General features: G+C 45.9%; 1 protein-coding gene across 1 annotated transcript; it reads left to right on the top strand.

Annotated features, from left to right (window-relative positions):
- Positions 1-9062: 9062 nt before the first annotated feature.
- Positions 9063-18783, top strand: LOC122435778 (DNA topoisomerase 1-like). The gene is made up of 2 exons (XM_043459864.1): positions 9063-9079; positions 15405-18783. Exons 1-2 carry the CDS (start codon positions 9063-9065, stop codon positions 17581-17583), a joined length of 2196 nt encoding a protein of 731 aa, XP_043315799.1. The 3' UTR covers positions 17584-18783.
- Positions 18784-19458: the final 675 nt, after the last annotated feature.

The following is a 19458-nucleotide window of genomic DNA, read 5'->3' as shown; positions in this document are numbered from 1 at the left end:
CTCACGCCTTCATCCCTCTCCTTCCAGCTCGGGGCACTGCCTGGCGCCGTATATGCATCGTGCTAGAAATATGCCCCCAACACTGGAAAACCAGGAGAGTTCAGAGAGAAATCTGGCTGTTTGGTTCCTTGCAAAAACACCTGCTGACCCTGGGCCCGCAGACCCAAGGCAGCCTGGGTTGCCTGACCCCACCACCCCCTGGCCTCACCACACAGCCACTGTACCCCAGCCTGCCTTGGAGCCATCTCGGCATGCTGCTAGGCACTGACCTAAGGCTCTGGACACTTCCTCTTCCCACACGCCCTCTGTCATCTCTGGGCTGAACCACAGCAGTTATCTGAGTGTCTCCCTGTGTCAGGTTGGGCACCATGGAAACAAACCCCATGTAACCTCTGCCTGCTCTGATGCCACCATCCAAAAGCAAGCAGCTCAGCTCCCAGGGCTGTTGATTTACAAACCTGGGCCACAAGCCAGTGCCCCGCACATGACACCTTGACCCACGAGGGAGGAGGCAGGTGTTTGCTCAGCGAGGACTTGTTCCATTAGCAGCTCAGTCAACCAGGGTGTGCAGGGCCAGCACTGGGGTCTCCTCCACACACCTGGGGGACTGTCTTTAGTGATAATTGATAATGTTCAATGAGACCAGAGAGCTGATGTGGTCCGCAAAATCAGCACCTCCACAATGAGCAAAGGCAGTGCCTCACTCAGTGAGCAGAGCTTCAGGCTGAAGACTGCCTGGACTGAACTAAGACAGTCCAGAAAAAGTACCCATCCCTCCCACGACCTACCGCGATACCACATGCACACTTCCCAACTTCATGGCCTGCTGGCTTTCCATTCGGCTGTGCCCATGGCTTTGGCCCACCTGGAGCTGAATTTGTATTCTGAAAGAAGGAAGGGAATGAGAACAGGGCCAGCCCAGCAGCCTGCTCTCCACGCCCCGACCATGTCAGAGCAAGGTGCCCCAAGGCTACACTGCTGTACCCACTAACACCAGCCAGGCAGGACCCAACCACACGTGGTTGCCACATATCCTTCCACTCAGGAAGCAGCCCAGGCTCAGGAAGCACTGGCCACATGACAGATGTAGAGCAGGCCAGAGGGCAAGCAGCCAGCCCAGGGTCACACCCTGGAACAAGTGCCCCCACAGAGCTCTTCTATCTTGTTCCAGGGACAGGACCAGACCCCAATTCTAGTGCATGCTTTAAAAACTGTGCTGCTGCAAAGAGAACACGTGTGGGAAAGCTAACATTCCTGCTGTGTTGCTGGCCAGCCCGGCACCACTTCCCACGGCTACTGTCATCCTCCAAGGCCCAACTCTGCAAGCCCAGCCTTCCGCTCCCCCTTCATCTGGGCTCGCCAGCTTGGTGCACCTTTGCTGAAAGCTCCCTACATGCAGGCCAGTTTCCAGGCACACTGGGGTCACCTGGGTTAGACACCTAGCTAGGGAGGGAGGACCAGGACTTGTTCCCACCCTGCCTGGGTCCAAAGCCCCTTCATGTCCCTAACCACTGAGCTCAGCTGCCTTTCCCAGCAACATGCCTTAACAACTGAAGGTAAAGACACACAAAACCGAGCTGATGCAGCAAGATGTCTCATCACTCACTGGATTGCATCCCAGATGAAATAATTCCCTCCTCCCATCCTCCCCCCACTGCCACCTCCACCCACACTCAGGGCAGACAGCGGTCTCTCCAGCCTTCAAGGCAGAGCTGACCAGGAGCAACAACACATTTAACATAGACTTGCCCTGAGTAGCCTGGAATGCCCACAGGCCCTGGTGGGGATGAAGAGCTGGGAGTGCAAGGGTGGGCCCCCAGACCAGGAGGCAGAGGCCCCGGGTCACTGTTATCCCACACCCACCCCTTGGGGTCTGCAGTCACAGGACCCCTGGCCCTCACCCACCAAGGGCACTAAAGTGGAAGAGAAGGCCTATAGGGCCAGCCAAGGAAGGCTTAATTACTATGCCCAGAGTCGAACTGCCTCTGAGATGAGGTTTCAAAGCTAGAAAACAATGGGGGTCTCTTCCCGTCACCATCTCTGCAGGCCAGGAAAACCAGGAAGCACCAGTCTAGGGGCCATGGGTTGACTCCAGGACAGGGCCTGATCCAACTCCTGACAGTCCCATAGAACCCGTTCTCCACAGGAGGCCAGGCCCTGTGTGATGGGGACACAGTGAGCTCATCTCTAACAGACTCACAGAGCCAGCTCTGGTGTAGAGCCAGGGCTGCAGAAACAACCAAGGCCCCTTAACTGCACTAGGTTTCAAATCTGGGCAAGAAACACAAACTCCACGCTACCCACTAATTCACAGGCCCCAGTGGACTTAGGCCAGTGAACATGGAGTCTCACACACATGTGGATGTTTTTCTTCTTCTTTTCCTTTGACTGGAAAGCACAGTTCAGCGTTGGCTGGAGGAGGGTGTCCCTCTGGCAAAGCCATGAATGATCCCCCCAGAGTGGTTCTTTTCTAGAAAGCCAGTGAGTGCCCGGTATCTGTCCAGATTTCTAGCTATCACCTGCTGGCCTCTGTAACCCACAGATGCTAACAGACCGAGTACAATACGAGCTCTTGATTAAACCATGCCTTTCTGTTTAGAGAGGTGTCTGAAATGCATGGAGAAATGAAGGATTAGAGCTCAATAGTCCACAAAGCTTGTTCTGAGAAACACTAGTCCCCAGAGATAGTCTGTTAAAAGATATTTCCAATGACAAGTAAATTTGGGGACTGCAGTCCACAATGTCCTTCCCCTGGAGACCCACAGGACATACCAGCATACTGAAGACACAGAGAGAAAGTCTGACACTAAGAAAACCCAGTGAAGGTGCCTGCTTTGTTTCATTTTCCAGACTCACCAGACTGTTGAACCTCCTGTGGCCTAATGCTGGCTATCTCCTTATGGTTCTCGCTCCCAGGGAGACACTGAGGGCCCCGATTTAGCATGCAGCTGCCCAGGCTACTCACCTTGAGCTATGCCAACAGGAGTCAAACTAGACATCTACATTCTATCCTGAATCTGGGGTCCTTCTTGAAAGTCATTCTTCAGGTTGGCCTCTAGAATGGGCACCTCACATGGAGCCATCCTTCTCAGTGATGGGGTCCCCAGCACCTACCTCCTGACTGATCGACTGTGTCGGCTTCTGCAAATTGGAGACAGATTTCTGCAAACCTGGCTGTGACAGCAACTCCAGTGGCTGAGAGGCCATCACACTGGAACTGGTCAAAGGCAGGACACACGTGAGGATCAGACAGGCCATGGCCTCAGTGTCCCTCCACATTCCAACCTCCTCTGGCGGATAAAAATGCCTCCCCCCAGCAGACTACTAGGCTGGCCAAGAGAATGAGAAACTGGACAACATGTGAGGTCTGCTCACCAACCCCTAACAGGACTACCAGTCTTTTGCCTTCCTGCAGAGCCCTCTGCCTGCAAAGACTGAAAGCTCACTGTGAACAGCAAATGGGTGAACAACAAAGTGAAGGAGGATCTCCCATGAGGGCGGCTATAACAGTGGGTGGAAGGGCCCCAGACTCTCCCTCCTGATCAAGGGTTCACAGCTCCTCAGGGGCTGACCACTCTGAAACAGGAGACTTTTTTTTAACCTTCTTTTGGTTTATGAAAAAAAAATATATGCTCAAGGTAAAAATAAACACATACAACACAGAATGTGTCACCATCTCATCCTCCAGAGAGAAACTCAAGTAGATTCTTTCTACACACATCAGCATAGTAACACCACCCATACACCTCAGTAACTTGTGTTTTACTCAATCCCCGACATCTTTCTATGACAACACACGTGGATCCACCGCTTTCTTCTAACAACACAGGAGGATGGCCTAGAATGTGCCAATCTCCAGATTCTCTTCCATGACAGATAAAACCACAATGGACTTTTCTGTGTACTTCTCTGTGCACACTGTGTGTAAACAGTCCCACAATCTAAGTTTTCAGAACTGGGACAGCTGGATTGAAAGACATATTAAAGTTTACAAGATTCTGTGGGGCTGCCCTCCAGCAAAGGTGCCTTATTTTTTGAGTGATCAACACAAAAAGGTTCTGAAGGAAGGTTTCTGCTGACTTGTGGCCATCTGGTCACTCTTTCTTTTCAACCTTCTACCCGACAAGCTTCAAGGAGGGGAGCGAGCCCCTGGCCAAAACTCCACCCTGTGCTGGTGGCTCATCTGTAAGTCAAAGCCAAATTCTAGGCAAATCCAAGGTTACTCAGCCCAGTCATCACCACAAGTGAAGGCCAGGGACGCTCTGCTCACATCACCTTCTATCTGAAATAGACACTTCAATGTGATGTCACTTCTGGGTTCTCCAAACACGGAGTCGCAGCAGGTGAGGCCCCCGCACTGGGCCACTTCCCACACCGCCAGGGAGGGGGCAGCAGAAACACAGTGCCAGCATCTGCTGCTGCCACTAGCACTCTTCACCTCTTGCAGGCAAACAAGCTTTAGCACACTGGCCTCATTCAAGTTGCCTGATGCTATGCTGATGGTGCGTTAAGACTGGATACAAGGAGGGAGCAAGGTTTTATCCTCTCTCTCTAGAACCAGCAGTAGCAGAGGCATTTCACTGCTTACATGGAAACATGTAGCATCGGTTTCATTAGAGGCTGCAGTGTCTATGATTGACAGGAATGACAACAGTAACACTGACATCTGCCACCCACCAGGCCCTGTGCCAGGCCCCGTGCCAACCATGTGACCGTGTCTTCTCATCCATTTCCTGTAGCCGCCCCTGGAGCCAAGGGTTATTTGTACTTCACAGGAGGACACTGATGGTCAGAGTCAAATGGTTCCCCAGCTTCCACAAAGCTAATAAACAGCCTGGCTAAAAATCACACAGCAGTGTCTGATTCTACAAGTCACACTATACCATGAATCATGACGATCCCTACACAGACTGTTAGGAAATGTTTACAATTTTTGGTCATTACTGATCAATCACCTGGATGAATTATCTGTTCATTCTCTACATCTTGTCTGAAGTAACTACAGGAAGCTTTGGGCCATTTTCAATTAGAGAAAAGGACCCTGGTTGGCAGGCGGTGATCTGGGCCACCTTTACTTTCTGGGTCCAGAGTATCAGCAGAAGGACCTCAGGGACACAGGGCACAAAGGTGGATGAGGCCAGACTGCTCCATTTCCACATTCTTCACATGGCCTCTCTCTCTCTGTGTGTTCACATGGCTTTCTTATAAACACACCAGTCATTGGATTATAGTCACTGTAAAACAGTGTGACCTCATCTTAACTAATTATATCTGCAAAACCCTAATTCAAAATTAAGTCATATCCACAGGCTCCAGGGATTGGGACTTCAACATCTGTTTTGGGGGGACACAATCCAAACCACAGCAACCCTCCACCACCTCCCACTTCACTCTGAACACAAGCCCTCAGCATGTCCCGAGGCCCTACACATTCAGTACCTGTCAGCCCTCAGGCCCTGTCCTGCTGCTCTCTTCTTCACCCACTCTGCTCCAGCCACACTGGTCTCCTCACACTCCCAAACCTCCTTCAAGTCTTCACTCAGTCTCTGCTTCACAATGAAGCCGACCCCAACCACCCGGTTGAAAATGGAAAACCTCTCCTCCCCGTGCTCCCTCTCTTTTCTCCTGCTGCACTTCCAACCAGATTTCTCACCACCTTCCCATAGGCTACCTAGTGTAGTTGTTTTTTTGTTTCTTGACAGTCTCTCCCAGTTGGATTGGAACCTCCATGGGAGAATGGAATGGTGTCCAGCAAAAAATGTTCCTTGAGTTACCAAATAAATAGAACTACTATACAAAATGTAGTAAAATATCCTTGTAAGTTAGGAGTGGGGAAATACTTCCTAAATATTGTTTCAAGCTCATAACAGATTAATATCAAGAATATACCAATATTTTTAATAATCTGCTGATCATCAAGAAGATAACTACAATTCTTAGCTTTGGAAATGAAAAAAGGATACAAATAGGCTAGTTATAGAAGATAAAATCCCCAAAGGTCGCAGGATATGGTAGGAGTTCAGATGGGTGCAGCATGCCAGGGAGCAGCCTGGCACAACTGAATCCAGTAAAGCCTGCATATCCCTGAACTCCAGCAGTTCTGCTCCTGGGAAACTGTGACCAGTCCCCTCAGTGGGGGTGTATGAGGGTGTCCTCACAGTGTCACCTGTAAAGGCGGGAGTCAGAGCCACCTAGACGTTCCACTGACTGTCCTTCTGCCCTAATATCTGACCCTCAGGTGAGTCTGCTCAATTCATGAGTTTCCATTTATGTATGGATGACAGCAGAAGTCAACATGCTAGAGCCTTGCTCGGTACTTTCTTTGGGCTTTCCTCGCACATGTCTGACCAGAATGTCCACACCTACTCTATGTACCCATGTGACTGTGGTTTTGCCTTGACATGGTGTTTCTCCAGGGATGATGGTGAAAATCTATTAATATTTGCTAAATCTACAACTAAAACCATTAACAATGTGTGCTCATGGTTCCCCCTTTGTAGCACCCACAGGAGAACCTGGGACAGAGAGCTCATTTAGTCATCTGTAAGCAACTGCAAGGCTTTACTTCCCACTTGCCTTTCATATAGGATCCTTAGCCCAGCGCCACACTGCCCTTAACATGGAGAAGCTGGCCTGCTCTCTGCTCATCATGTTGACTTTATTTATATATTTTTGTCTGTGCTTAGTGTTTGTTGATGCACATGGCCTTTTTCTAGTTGTTGCCAGGGGCACCTACACTCTAGCTGCTGAGCACAGGCCTCTCATTGTGGTGCCTTCTCTTACTGCAGAACATGGGCTCTAGAGCACAGGCTCAGTAGTTGTGGGGCATGGGCTCAGTTGCTCTGTGGCATGTTGGATCTTCCCAGACTAGGCATTGAACCATGTCCTTGCACTGGCAGGTGGATTCCCATTCACTTAAACCCCAGGGAAGTCCTCCTCATGTTTTATCTCGCTCTGTCATGAACTGTAACCACTTCTCTAACCTCTGCTTTCTCCTAAATTAAAAGTATATGTGTGTATGGACTCAATCGTGTCTGACCCTTTGCGACCCATGGACTGGAGCCCACCTGGCTCCTCCGTCCATGGGATTTTCCAGACAAGAATATTGGAGTGGGTTCCCATTTCCTTCTCCAGGGGATCTTGCCCACCCAGGGACTGAACCTGTGTCTGTTGCATTTCTTGTGTTGGCAGGCAGATTCTTTACCACTAGCGCCACCTGTCTTTCGAAAGCCTGAAATAAAGTGTGTGGCTTTATAAATTGGACAACCTGAATCATTTCCTCTACAAGTTCACTGAAACCATCCACTCACACCAGCTGTAAGTCCTTTCCCACTCCTTTCAAAGCGGTCCAGCTAAGCATCTGCAGCCTTTGACACATCCCACTTGACATGTATTTCAACCTAAATATCAGCTTTATTACTGATGAAACTGATTGGGAAGAACGTGGCTTGGACTTCTGAGCCAAGTCAAGTTTCTGACTTCCTCCAGACTGGCTGAGACCTGGGGATGGCTGCCCTCAGGGAAACATGGGCCCTGAGGATTTATCCACCTTTCCAGGCTGCTGCCTCCCATGGTCAGCTTCATTCCCTGTCACACTCTGACATGTGTGCCAGACCCATTTTTTTTCCATACATATTATCTCTCAGATTTGCTTTCTCGTACTGAGTCAGATTATCTGTCACATGCACCCTTTCTGTCATATTCCCGTGTCACTCTATAATGCTTTTTCCATCACATTTATTCTCTCTCACACCCGATCTCTCCTAGATTCTGACACTCTGTGTGCCACACACTCACTCTGTCATGGTATCTGTGAGAGGGTTAACTTAGGTTGCTAGGGAGACCAAGGCTCTTTAAGGAGGAGGTGAATATGAACATTCTTTGTTTTTCACATTCTTTTTCCTTAGACACGGAGGCGTGGTAGGCAGCAGAATCTCTTGCTCAAGGACATGCTCTTTTGAGCTCTGAATGTATGTTATGGGAGGTCTGGGTAAAACTTCCATGGCCTTGAGCTCTGGGTTAACCCATTTCTTCTGGTTAATATCCTGCAAGTGTCATCCCAGGATGTATGTTACAGAAAAGGGTCTGGGCAAAATTTTCATATCCTTAAGACATTATTTCATCTGTTCTCAGCAGCTAGTAGAAAAGTATATAATGCTCTGCTTAAACTAGAGAATACTGGAGTGGGTTCCTATTTCCTTCTCCCAGGGATCTTCCCCACCCAGGGACTGAACCTGTGTCTGTTGTGTCTCTTGCATTGGCAGGCAGATTCTTTACCATCAGTGCCACCTGTCCTTTGAAAGCCTGCAAGAAAGTGTGTGGCTTTTCAAATTGGACCACCTGAACCATAGGTACTATTTCTGTCCCGTTCTGATATCTATGTCAGAAGCTTTTCCTATCATTATCACTAATAAAATTTCTACTACACAAAGCTCTGAGTGACTGAAATTGTGTCTCTTTGTCTGGGAATTAAATTGTGTCTCTTGGTTCCGGAATTAAATATTCTCCTTTGGAGACCACAAATCTGGTGGCAGCGTTCACCATTCACTGTACACGATAAGTTATCATCTATCATCTTGGGGGCTCGCTACCACTATCACTATCATCTGCATCTTAGTCGCTTCCCATCATACTCTGTCCTTTGAAATTCCTGTCCCAATCATACATCCCCTGTCACACTCACTCAAAACCATTCACCTGTCACCGTGGTAAACTCCCTGAGAAAGTCATTCTATCATACACTGTCTTTCCTTCATACTTATTTCACTCTCTTGTCACACATATTATTTGTCATTGGCATTATCATTTTCCTTTGCAGATCTCACAATTCAGACACAACTTAAGTCCCATGCCTAATGGAGCACTGCAGTCATCAGTTTTGAGAAATGGAGAAGCCAAAATGCACAAGACTTTGAGCCACTGGTGTTGGTGAATGAGAGGGTGTGTGTGATTCGTGTGGAAGAGAGTTGCATACCAACATGGCAATACTGTCTGAAAATTGACTTGATGGATGAACACATGGAGAGCACATGCATGGACTGTAGCAAGTGTGAGCTATCACTATGGATGAAGAGCACAGGTACAGATGTGGAGTAGGCAGAAGGAGGACACTAGTGGGTTGTTTGTCTTGGCCTCTTGCCCTCTACCCCACTGTAGTCTAGTGAACTCCCTTCTACAGCACGGCTATCCTTACAAATGTCCCCCCAGCCTGGCAGTGGGGCCCCTGAGGGAGAGATGTGTCCAGGCCCCCTGCTGGAGTCCTCGTGACCACAGAGCAGGGGACAGACACAGGCAGTAGACCAGGTCTTCGCACATCCTAAAACTGACTGGGACTCAAAATCGACAAAAACTGGGAGGGTGGGAAGGTGGGACAGGGATGCCCCACCCACAGGGAAGGGTCAGCCACTGCTGATGCCTCTCCCCTTCCACTGGGGGTTGGGGAAGGCTGCTGGCCTTGGATTTGGAGGGCCAAGAGGACTCTCCAGCCAGGGAGTAGGGCTCCGGGGCCAGATTGAAGTATAGCCCCTGATGCAGTCACCTCCCGTGGCACCAGTGGTTCCTGGCAGATGTACCCCATGCCCAGGCAGTGCTGCCCCAGCCTCATCGTCACTCCTGGCTGTACCTTGCCTGTTGACTTGACCCCCTTCCAGACCCAGAGGCAGACCAGCACCCAGCAGGCCAACAGAAACAGGGTCACCTCCCAGTTGAGGGCCCCTGGCACCTCCAGCCCTCTGGAGAGCCTCAAGTCTATTCCTGGACAGGGAAAGCCCATAGGCATTGTGCAAGCAGAGGGCAAGAGATTGGGCAGTGTTTAGGGGGGCCCTTCCCTCAGCCCTGGAGTCTAGCCAGTTCCTCCGGTGCTTCTGAGGGGCTCAGGGCATGCCCACAGCCTGGAGTCCTTGCAGTCTGTGTGCCCAGAACCCCAGGAGGCCCTGCCCCATGCCATCCTCAGTGGGCCCAACAGCAGTCCCTGCTTCCCTCCCCAGGTGGGCAGGCACAGCCTGCTCTGCATCCCTGGTCTCAGGACTCCAGGGCCGGATCCCAGTGCACACCCATGTGCATGTACCTTTCTACCGACTGACTGCTGAAGATGATGGCCAGCTCTGAATTTCTATCATTTCCTGTCTCAAGCAGCTTTTCCTGTTGCTTGGGATCAACCAACCAATTACAGGGCACTTTGTGCCCCTGGTTATCCCTAAGCCTAGGCCAAGAAAGAGCACCTAAGATTAACCTAGGCAGTGCATCCTTCCCCAGGGCATTGATTCCTACACTGGTTGCTGATTTATTATGGGGGCCTAACTGTTTGCTTATATTGGCTTTTGGTCACTCTTGGCCCTGTTGTTTTCCTCTGGCTGGAGGAGGAGGGTGTTTCAGTATTTCTTATAGCAAAAAATAAAGCTGAACTATCATTCTGTGTCTGAATATATTTTCGAATACTGCACCTCCACAGTTTGCTGCCTTTTTCCTTGGTTTCAAGGGAAGGTTCTGGGTTTCAGATAGTCTAGTAGTACACTGTAATTGAAGACAACTTAAGAAATGGGAGAAAATTAAAATGTACTATGTCCTGTCATTCAGTATTAATTGCTGTCAGTATTTTGGAACATTTTCTTTGTGGCATTTATATGTAACAATAATTAATTTTTGCAAGTTCAGGATGAACTTTTTCATGAATTATTTTTATTTAACATATAAGCTTTTTCTAAAATTTCTTCAAAAACAAGTACTTGAGTGCATAAAAGAAGTTTCATAATTTAAGAGTTAAACGGTTAATGTTTCCATTTTTCCCTATTAATGATTCAGTGCAATTCTTCTGTATAATCCTCTGCCTGACTGGTTATGTCCTCAAGATAGACTGCAAAGGGTAGAATAACTTAGTTAAAAATTCACTTTTCTATTGCTTTTTTTAAAGTCTATTGGTCTAGAGTAGGTGGTTGCTACTCAAAAGTGTGCCCTCCCACCAAAATTCTAGTTTGCCCACCACCATTTACCAGTAGGTCTGATTCCTCCCAAAGTAAAAATCTTAACTTGCAGAAGGTCAAACAACTCAGAAACACTAGAGCTGTAACTTTATGACCTACTGATCTTGTTTTAGATCAATGTAGAAAAGTTTGGGGACAATTAGTTAAGTCTTTGGGGGAGGATTTAACTCCCACCAATGTTAACTGTTTCCTGCTACCTCACCAAATTTGCTGATAATTTTAGTAGTTCTGTGAGCTACATCATATTATCTACAGATATGATCAAGTTATCCCCTGAAGAAGGGGGAAAGGCTACCCACTCTAGTATTCTTGCCTGGAGAATTACATTGACTGTATAGTCCACGGGGTTGTAAAGAATAGCATTAAAATGTATAAAGCTAGGACACTGAAAGATGAAGTCCCCAGGTGGGTAGGTACCTAATATGCTACTGGAGATCAGTGGAGAAATAACTCCAGAAAGAATGAAGAGAAGGGGCCAAAGCAAAAACAACACCCAGTTGTGGATGTGACTGGGGATGGAAGCAAGGCCCGATGCTGTAAAGAGCAATATTGCATAGGAACCTGGAATGTTAGGTCCATGAATCAAGGCAAATTGGAAGTGGTCAAAAGGAGATGGCAAGAGTGAATGTCAACATTTTAGGAATCAGCGAACTAAAATGAACTGGAATGGGTGAATTTAATGCAGATGACCATTGTATCTACTACCGTGGGCAAGGCTCCCTTAGAAGAAATGGAGTAGCCCTCATAGTCAACAAAAGAGTCCAAAATGCAGTACTTGGATGCAATCTCAAAAATGACAGAATGATCTCTGCTTGTTTCCTAGGCTAACCATTCAGTATCACAGTAATCCAAGTCTATGTCCCGACCACTAATCCTGAAGAAGCTGAATTTGAACAGTTCTATGAAGACCTACAAAACTTTCTAGAGCTAACACCCAAAAAAGGTGTCCTTTTCATTATAGGGGACTGGAATGCAAAAATAGGAAGTCAAGAAACACCTGGGGTAACAGGCAAATTTGGCCTTGGAGTACAGAATGAAGCAGGGCAGAGGCTAACAGAGTTTTGCCAAGAGAACACACTTGTCATAACAAACACTCTCTTACAAGAACACAAGAGAAGACTATACACATGAACATCACCAGATGGCCAACATCAAAATCAAATTGATTATATTCTTTGCAGCCAAAGATGGAGACACTCTATTCAGTCGACAAAAACAAGACCGGGAGCTGACTGTGGCTCAGATCATGAACGCCTTATTGCCAAATTCAGACTTAAACTGAAGAAAGTGGGGAAAACCACTAGACCATTCAGGTATGACCTAAATAAAATTCCTTATGATAAAACAGTGGAACTGACAAATAGATTTAAGGGATTAGATCTGATAGAGTGCCTGATAAACTATGGACAGAATTCTGTGACATTGTAGAGGAGACAGGGATCAAGACCATCCCCAAGAAAAGAAATGCAAAAAAGCAAAATGGCTGTCTGAGGAGGCAGTACAAATAGCTGTGAAAAGAAGAGAAGTGAAAAGCAAAGGAGTAAAGGAAAGATATACCCATTTGAATGCAGAGTTCCAAAGAATATCAAGGAGAGATAAGAAAGCCTTCTTCAGTGATCAGTGTGAAGAAATGAGGAAAAAAACAGAATGGGAAAGACTAGAGATCTCTTCAAGAAAATTAGAGATAGCAAGGGAACATTTCATGCAAAGATGGGCTCAATAAAGGAGAGAAATTGGATAATAAGGAGAGAACATGGACCTACCAGAAGCAGATGATATTAAGAAGAGGTGGCAAGAATATATAGAATAACTGTACAAAAAAGATCTTCAAGACTCAGATAATCACGATGGTGTTATCACTCAACTTGAGCCAGACATCCTGGAATGTGAAGTCAAGGGGACCTTAGGAAGCATCACACAGAACAAAGCTAGTGGAGGTGATGGAATTCCAGTTGAGCTATTTCAAATCCTAAAAGATGATGCTGTGCAAGTGATGCACTCAGTATGCCAGCAAATCTGGAAAACTCAACAGTGGCCACAGGACTGGAAAAGGTCAGATTTCATTCCCATCCCAAAGAGAGGCAATGCCAAAAAATGCTTAAGTTACCACACAATTGCAGTCATCTCACATACTACTAAAGTAATGCTCAAAATTCTGCAAACCAGGCTTCAGCAATATGTGAACCGTGAACTTCCAGATGTTCAAGCTGGTTTTAGAAAAGGCAGAGGAACCAGAGATCAAATTGCCAACATCCACTGGATCATTGAAAAAGTAATAAAATTCCAGAAAAACATCTACTTCTGCTTTATTGGCTATGCCAAAGCCTTTGACTGTGTGGATCACAATTAACTGTGGAAAATTCTGAAATAGATGGGAATACCAGAATATTTGACCTGCCTCTTGAAAAATTTGTATGCAGGTCAGGAAGCAATAGTTAGAACTGGACATGGAACAACTGACTGGTTCCAAATCGGGAAAAGAGTACTTCAAGGCTGTATATTGTCACCCTGTTTATTTAACTTAAATGCAGAGTACATCATGAGAAACATTGGGCTGGATGAAGCACAAGCCTGAATCAAGATTGCTGGGACAAATATCAATAACCTCAGATATGCAGATGACACCACCCTTATGGCAGAAAGTGAAGAAGAACTAAAGATCCTCTTGATGAAAGTGAAAGTGGAGAGTGAAAAAGCTGACTTAAAGCTCAGCGTTCAGAAAACTAAGATCATGGCATCTGGTCCCATCACTTCATGCCAAATAAATGGGGAAACAGTGGCAGACTTTATTTCTCGGGGCTCCCAAATCACTGCAGATGGTGACTGCAGCCATGAAATTAAATGACACTTACTCCTTGGAAGGAAAGTTATGACCAACTTAGATAGCATATTAAAAAGCAGAGACATTACTTTGCTGACAAAGGTCCATCTAGTCAAAGCTATGGTTTTTCCAGTAGTCATGTACTGATGTGAGAGTTGGATTATAAAGAAAGTTGAGCACCAAAGAATTGATGCTTTTGAACTGTGGTGATGGAGAAGACTCCTGAGAATCGCTTAGACTGCAAGGAGATCCAACCAGTCCATGCTAAAGGAAATCAGTCCTGAATATTCATTGAAAGGACTGATGCTGAAGCTGAAACTCCAATACTTTGGCCACCTGATGTGAAGGGCTGATTCATTTGAAAAGGCCCTGATGCTGGGAAAGAATGAGGGCAGGAGGAGAAGGGGATGGCAGAGGATGAGCTGGTTGGATGGCATCACTGATTCAATGGACATGAGTTTGGGTAAACTCCAGGAGTTGGTGATGGATAAGGAGGCCTCTTGGACAATTCTGAAATGACTGAACTAAACCGAGATGATCAGGTTATCTGCAGATAAGGTGTGCTCACTCAGTTGTGTTAGACTCTATATAACCCCAAGGATTATAGCCTTCCTGGCTCCTCTGTCCATGGAATTTTCCAAGTAAGAATACTCGAGTGGGTTGCCATTTTTACCTCCAGGGCATCTTCCTGACCTAGGGATCAAGCTTGTGTTCCCTGCATTGGCAGGCGGATTCTTTACCACTGTGCCACCTGGGAAGTGGTGCAGTGTTAAAATTGAAAGAAAGTAAATGTGCATCTTCACTGATTAAAGGTTCAGTAAATCAGAGTAAGCACATCCTTTGTTGACTCAGGGGTAAAGAACCCACTTGCTGATGCAGAAAACTCGGGTTCCATCTCTGATTCTGGAAGATCCCCTGGAGTAGGTAATGGCAATCCACTCCAGTATTCTTGCCTGGGAATCCCATGGACAGGATTCTGGTGAGCTACAATCCATAGTGTTGTGGGGTAGAACACAACTGAGCAACTAAACAACAAAGCAATAAAAGAAATCATACACGTTGATAATCCGTGTGAGGATATGATACATTCCTGTTCTTAAGAGTATGTTCACACCATGTGATTGTGGGTATTACTTTTGACATTTAAAAAATTTGACTGTGTGGGTCTTAGTTGCAGCATGCAAGATCTTCAGTGAAGCATGTGGGCTCTTATTTATTAGTTGCAGCATGTGGCATCTAGTTGGCTCACCAGGAATTTAACCTGGGCCCCCTGCACTGGGAGTGTGGAGTCTTAACCACTGGACCACCAGGGAAGTCCCTGACATAAGTATTTTCTTTATTTTGGAAAATAAATAGTCTGCACTATTAGATTAATGGGCTTTCCGGGTGGCACAATGCTAAAGAATCCGCCTGCTCAGGCAGGAGATGAAAGAGATGCAGGTTCTGTCCCTGGGTGGAGAAGATCCCTTGGAGAAGGAAATGGCAACCCGCTCCAGTATTCATGCCTGGAAAATTCCATGGACAGAGGAGCCTGCTGGGCTATAGTCTATGGGGTCTCAAAGAGTTGAAAATGACTGAGTGACTGAGTATGCACGCACTGTTAGGTTAAGAAATAATCTTTCGCACAGCAACAGTGAACATAAAGATTCTGAAAAGAAACACAAAGAGAAGGAGAAAACCAAACACAAAGATGGAAGTTCAGAGAAGCATAAAGACAAACACAAAGACAGAGACAAGGAAAAACGAAAGGAAGAAAAGATTAAAGCTTCTGGGGATGCAAAAATAAAAAAGGAGAAGGAAAATGGCTTTTCTAGTCCACCACGGATTAAAGATGAACCTGAAGATGATGGCTATTTTGCTCCTCCTAAAGAGGATATAAAGCCATTAAAGAGACCTCGGGATGAGGATGATGCTGATTATAAACCTAAGAAAATTAAAACAGAAGATAACAAGAAAGAGAAGAAACGAAAACTAGAGGAAGAAGAGGATGGTAAATTGAAAAAAACCAAGAATAAGGATAAAGATAAAGATAAAAAAGTTCCTGAGCCAGATAGCAAGAAAAAGAAGCCGAAGAAGGAAGAGGAGCAGAAATGGAAATGGTGGGAAGAAGAACGCTATCCTGAAGGCATCAAATGGAAATTCCTAGATCATAAAGGCCCTGTATTCGCTCCACCATATGAACCTCTTCCAGAGAACGTCAAGTTTTACTATGATGGTAAAGTCATGAAGCTGAGCCCCAAAGCGGAAGAAGTAGCTACGTTCTTTGCAAAAATGCTCGACCATGAATATACTACTAAGGAAATATTTAGGAAAAATTTCTTTAAAGACTGGAGAAAGGAAATGACCAATGAAGAGAAGAATATTATCACCAGCCTCAGCAAATGTGATTTTACCCAGATGAGCCAGTATTTCAAAGCCCAGACAGAAGCTCGGAAACAGATGAGCAAGGAAGAGAAACTGAAAATCAAAGAGGAGAATGAAAAATTACTGAAAGAATATGGCTTTTGTGTTATGGATAACCACAGAGAGAGGATCGCCAACTTCAAGATAGAACCTCCTGGGCTCTTCCGTGGCCGTGGCAACCACCCCAAGATGGGCATGCTGAAGAGACGAATCATGCCTGAGGATATAATCATCAACTGTAGCAAAGATGCCAAGGTTCCTTCTCCTCCTCCAGGTCATAAGTGGAAAGAGGTCCGACATGATAACAAGGTTACTTGGCTAGTCTCCTGGACAGAGAACATCCAAGGTTCTATTAAATACATCATGCTAAACCCCAGCTCACGAATCAAGGGTGAGAAAGACTGGCAGAAATATGAGACTGCTCGGAGGCTGAAGAAGTGTGTGGACAAGATCCGGAACCAGTATAGGGAAGACTGGAAGTCCAAAGAGATGAAAGTCCGGCAGAGAGCTGTAGCCCTGTACTTCATCGATAAGCTTGCTCTGCGAGCAGGCAATGAGAAGGAGGAAGGAGAAACAGCGGACACTGTAGGTTGCTGCTCGCTTCGTGTGGAGCACATCAATCTGCACCCAGAGTTGGATGGTCAGGAATACGTGGTGGAGTTTGACTTCCTGGGAAAGGACTCAATCAGATACTATAACAAAGTCCCCGTTGAGAAACGAGTTTTTAAGAACTTACAACTATTTATGGAAAACAAACAGCCTGAGGATGATCTTTTTGATAGACTCAATACTGGTATTCTAAATAAACATCTTCAGGATCTCATGGAGGGCTTGACAGCCAAGGTGTTCCGTACATACAATGCCTCCATCACGCTACAGCAGCAGCTAAAGGAACTCACAGCTCCTGATGAGAACATCCCCGCAAAGATACTGTCTTATAACCGTGCCAACCGAGCTGTTGCAATTCTTTGTAACCATCAGAGGGCTCCACCAAAAACCTTTGAGAAGTCCATGATGAACTTGCAGTCTAAGATTGATGCGAAGAAGGAGCAGCTAGCAGATGCCCGGAGAGACCTGAAAAGTGCTAAGGCTGATGCTAAAGTCCTGAAGGATGCAAAGACCAAGAAGGTTGTAGAGTCAAAGAAGAAGGCTGTCCAGAGACTGGGGGAGCAGCTCATGAAGCTTGAAGTTCAGGCCACAGACCGAGAGGAGAATAAACAGATTGCTTTGGGAACCTCCAAACTCAATTATTTGGACCCAAGGATCACCGTGGCTTGGTGCAAGAAGTGGGGGGTCCCCATTGAGAAAATTTACAACAAAACCCAGCGGGAGAAGTTTGCCTGGGCCATCGACATGGCTGACGAGAACTACGAGTTCTAGCCAGTCTTGAGGGGCAAGAGTTCTGTGAAAAGGAACAGTGTGGTTTGGGAAAGATGGATAAACTGTGAGCCTCGCTTGCCCTCACACCTGAGGGAGAGAGGCAGCAAGTCTTAACCAACATCTTTGAGAAAAGATATTATAAGGGAGAGCTGAGCCAGTTGTCCTATGGACAACTTATTTAAAAATATTTCAGATATCAAAATTCTAGCTGTATGATTTGTTTTGAATTTTGTTTTTATTTTCAAGGGGTCAAGTGGATGGGAATTTGTCAAGAGTTCTGCCAGGCAAATTCACTGTTTCACTGAAACATTTGGATTCTCTTAGCTACTGTATACGAAGTCCGATTATATTGGTGCGTTTTTACAGTTAGGGTTTTGCAATAACTTCTATATTTTAATAGAAATGAATTCCTAAACTCCCCTGTTCCCCATTTCAGGAATTTAAAATTAAGTAGAACAAAAACCCAACGCACCTGTTAGAGTTGTCACTATCTATTGTCATGGGAATCAATTTTCATTAAACTTGAAGCAGTCGTGACATCGGCAGTGTTTTGGTTCAGACACCTGTTCACAGAAAAGCATGATGGGAAAATATTTCCTGACTTGAGTGCTCCTTTTTAAATGTGAATTTTTATTTCTTTTTAATTATTTTAAAATATTTAAACCTTTTTCTTGATCTTAAAGATCGTGTAGATTGGGGCTGGGGAGGGATGAGGGGTGAGCGAGTCTAAGGATAATAAATAATCAGTGACTGAAACCATTTTCCCATCATCCTTTGTTCTGAGCATTCTCTATGCCCTTTCAGATACCCATCTTTTTCATTTAAAACCCCAGTCTTTCACTTGAAAGATTTTATTGTATAAAAGTTCCACAGGTAAAAAATTTAGAGGAAAATGAGTATTTGGTCCAAAAAAAAAAAAGGAAAAATAATCAAGATTTTAGGGCTTTTATTTTTTCTTTTGTAATTGTGTAAAAAATGGGGAAAAAAAAACCACATAAAAAGCAGAATTTTAATGTGAAGACATTTTTTGCTATAATCATTAGTTTTAGAGGCATTGTTAGTTTAGCGTGTGTGCAGAGTCCATTTCCCACATCTTTCCTCAAGTATCTTCTATTTTTATCATGAATTCCCTTTTAATCAACTGTAGGTTATTTAAAATAAATTCCTACAACTTAACGGAAAAAAAAAAAAAAGAAATAATCTTTCCCAGTCTTTTTCCTTTAAACATTGGAATTTGATTATGAATTTGATGAAAAGTCTATACCACTGTCGAGGACTTGTATGGGTTTTGTAACCCAGTGTCCATTTTCCTTCTCTTTGTACTGATATACTGTCACTCTGGAAAATTGCCGCTTTCCTTTTCTCTAGGCCATTGTGATTCTGAGAGAGTTGACTTCACATTTGATTCCAGAAGTGTGCCTGTGGCTCAGGCCTGGTCATTGGAGGACCACTTTCCTCCAGTTGTGGTGATATCAACCAACCAGTGACATTTTGGTTCTCTAGGGGACGCAGGCTGGCAAAGGACAAAGGGGGAGTTGGAGCAAGAAGGCAAATTTCAAGGACAAAATTCTGGATTCCAGCCATGCCAGAAGACAGTGGCTGTCAGAAGGACAGACAGCTGAACTTCACCTCCCAGGGCTTCCAGGGCCTCATGTGGCTGTGGATACACAGAACCACAAAGGTCAGGAGCCTGACACAGCAGCCTCCAAGCTCACAGCCTGTGCCAGACCTCAGCCCCACATGGCCGAGCATCCTCCAAGCCTGCTGACACAGAATGTGGAGGGGGGGTCAGAGAGGTCCAGTTCTTTCCATCTGTCTCCACGCAGTCCACTGATAGGGGGGTGGCGACCCAGAGGACCCGTCCATCACACGCAG

This window comes from Cervus canadensis, chromosome X (genome assembly GCF_019320065.1).
Source record: "Cervus canadensis isolate Bull #8, Minnesota chromosome X, ASM1932006v1, whole genome shotgun sequence".
Lineage (NCBI taxonomy): Eukaryota > Metazoa > Chordata > Mammalia > Artiodactyla > Cervidae > Cervus > Cervus canadensis.
The sequence above is the reverse complement of the archived record's forward strand: the minus strand, read 5'-3'. Positions and strand labels throughout refer to the sequence as shown.